We start from the raw sequence: 3,261 nt of genomic DNA on the forward strand, positions 1-3,261 counted from the left end.
TGTTGCATCATACAAGAAAGACTTCCTAGTACAGATTACTGTACTTGGCCAATAAAGTGAATTATGACTTTCTGCCTATCAGAGTCCAATCTTATCAGAAACCAACTACTGAAAATATGCTGTCCATCAGAGTTTACTTGCACTAGGCAAATATAGGATCACCACATTGTTTTAAAAAAAAAAAAATACACAATTTATGTGCAAACTTAACAAATGCAATGAAAAGAACTAGAGGTAAAACTATTACTGGACTGTCCCACCCAGTTTTAAATTCTTAAAATGTGCACAAAGAAGGTTCCTGGTGCTAAAAGCTATTCCCACAAGATCAACCCATATTCTGAACCTGTATTGCCAAGTGAGAATGATGTAATAACATTCGGTTTTCAAGTTAAGCGTTCATCAATCCATTGATCCATTTTTGCTGCTAGCTATTTAATTGCAGATGCACAGGGACCTGGAACCTATCACATTGTGAGGCAGAGTCCATTACTAATACACTGATGTCTATGTCAGATTGTACTGTATGACAGCAGAAATGAGACAACTAATTACATTAACACACTAATTCAATTTTGGCGATGGATACTGAGCATGAAATTAGTTGAGGCTACATAAAATCAGCAATGGTGGTCCTTCAAGGGTGAGCTTGGCAACGTCTTCTGTACACATTAAGTAGTGTGGGTAATCTTCATGTAGTTTCAAATCCTATGATTGGTCAAAGCATTTAAATATTTAACTGCTTTCTTAAAATATAGAATAAAACACTTCTGTGTATCGTTCAGTCTACAAGGAGAATATCGATCATAAATCCCAAGGTGTTTAGATAAAAACAAGATTAATGAACACAGTTTGACAAAGTGCTCCTTGAGGGCTAGAATCAGCCACTACTGACCTAACTTGAATTCAAGTTAAAATATTTTCTGCTAAAAGTATTTATTTTTGCAGGTACATAAATAACTGTTTGCTGAGTATGAAGAAACTGCATGAATGGGCTACTGGTCATTGTACAACATAACTTTTTAGGATGAGAAAGGACTTTTTGAATATCAAATTCTAATTAGTGACATATCAAGTGATTGTAATTTGAGAGCTAATGAATGCTACTGTGCCCACTAATTAATTATGGTTATCCGACCCCTTAGCTTTAAATTACACATGTATTGACTCTCTTCTGTAGTAATTTAGTTAGAGATCAGTCACAGTTAAATGGCAAGGGTGCTAATCTGCTAAGTGTTACAATGTCTGTTGCAGGAATGCTAAAGTCACACGTGTTCCTTCCTCCAAACTCTGCAAACTTCTAGTTATAAACTGCTTTGCTACGGTATGTATTTTTTCTTTGTAAGCATTTATAAATAGTTCTTATGATGCTTAAATATTTCTTAGAATGTACAAGTGAGTTTGTGAATATTTTAGCAGCTGTAATAATTTTAGCTAAACTTTGCAGAAAAAAGTGGAAAGGAACAATGATGAAAATATTGTTTGTATTGATCACATGAAAAAGATTCAAGTACAATAATATTGTTGAAATGTTCTTTTTTTTAGTAGAATACATTTTCAAAATATATCATCTTCTAATTAAACCATGTGTTAATTTAATGTTGTCAATACTGAAGTTTACTTGCATGATTTTTTTTAGTTATTCGCTGTTATCTTCCTGAAATGCCTTCAACAAAATCAAATCAGAAAAAATCAAACCAGAATAACCCTGATGTTTTGAAACTACTGGAAAAATACAAGAAGGAAAGAGATGAGGCCTTTCAAAAAGAAGAGTCACTCAGAGACAAAATGAAGCTTTCTGAAATTATAACAAGGACTCATGCTGAAAGTCTTAAACATAAAGTTCGAGATCTCACTGTAGAAAACAAAGATCTGCGTAGAACAGTGAAACGACTAAGAATTGAAATGGGACTTGAATATGACCCTAAATTTAAGGGAAAAACAACTAAGGATATCATTGGCATGCTGCGGGAAAAAGAACAGCAGAGCAGTCATCTGTCTGAGGAAAACGGCAGTTTAAACCATCAAATCAATCAGCTTACAACTGCATTAAACTCAAGTGTGCTAGCTAGAAGAACACTGGAAGAGCAACTGTCTTCTGTTCAATATGAAATGAAGGAGTTAACAAAGAAGTACGGTCGTTTGCTAAAACTGTGGGAAGACACAAAAGTGCAAAGGCATGAGCGGGTACTCATGACTAATTTCCCAGGGATAACCCCAAAAAGTTCACCTAAAGAGGTCTGTGACAAATCTGTGCAGACAGTAACCTCCATTTCTCAGTACCAGAGGTTTCCAAGGACAAGCTCCTGGGAGCTTGTTCAGTTCCAAGGTGAATCAGAGAAACTGAAGAAAAAATTCCAAGACACATTAGGGAAAACTGGGGCACCTAAACCTCATACTAAAAGTGAAAACAACCTTTATTCAACTTCTAGTACAGTTAAGATCACCTACAGAAGTCTTCATAACTGAGCTAGGGTGACTATACTGCCTCTGTAGCTCCTCTTACAGAAACTAAAGACTAAATATGGACAAAGCATGGAGTGCTAATGTTAACAAACTTTGTTTGGATCTGTCAAGCGTTCACGTTTCTTTTTCTTCCACTGTTCTGTAAAATAAATGTAATATAAGATGGGCCATCCTCATCTGTTCATGAATAAATAAATAAATGTAATTTAATGACTAATGAACTACTTCTGCCTAGTGCATCTGATGGAAACAGAACTGAGTAAAACATTGTAGAGTAAACAAGCTTCCTGCTTTGCATACATTGCTGAAGTTATTTAATCAAGTTCAGGGTTAGCAGGGACCAGACCTGAAGAGTGAAGTAAACCAACAACCTATAAGCATTATATATATCACATTAATACAGTAATTTACAAGCAGAAATCTGTAGTACAATTGTTTATACACACACACAAACATACTTTTGGCTTATTTCCTGCCTTGTACCATAGGCTCTATCCCCTATGATCTGGACCTATCCTGAGCAGAATCAGTAATGGGTAGATGGATGGCAATAGTTACACAGGAAGCTTTGACAGGTTAAGTAATTTCAGAATTTCACTATAAGTCAGGGGTAGCGTTTCAACTGGCAGCCACTTGACTTAAATCCTGCATCACACTGGTGTAAGAAAGTGGTAAATGTATCTCAACATTAAATGATAAATACAAAATGATTTGGTATACGTGCATTTGTACACATCTAGGACTAATATGTGTGTGCATAGTTTTTAATAAACATTTTCTGAATCCACTGATTGAGAC

At 35.3% G+C, this 3,261-nt stretch overlaps 1 protein-coding gene across 1 annotated transcript; it reads left to right on the forward strand.

The window, feature by feature from the left end:
• zgc:113691 (uncharacterized protein LOC503529 homolog) lies at positions 1-3,017 on the forward strand. Its single transcript, XM_051932963.1, has one exon. The coding sequence runs from the start codon at positions 1,660-1,662 to the stop codon at positions 2,464-2,466; it is 807 nt and encodes a 268-aa protein (XP_051788923.1). The 5' UTR covers positions 1-1,659; the 3' UTR covers positions 2,467-3,017.
• The last annotated feature ends 244 nt before the right edge of the window (positions 3,018-3,261 follow it).

The sequence above is a fragment of the Erpetoichthys calabaricus genome, chromosome 10, assembly GCF_900747795.2.
Source record: "Erpetoichthys calabaricus chromosome 10, fErpCal1.3, whole genome shotgun sequence".
NCBI lineage: Eukaryota > Metazoa > Chordata > Cladistia > Polypteriformes > Polypteridae > Erpetoichthys > Erpetoichthys calabaricus.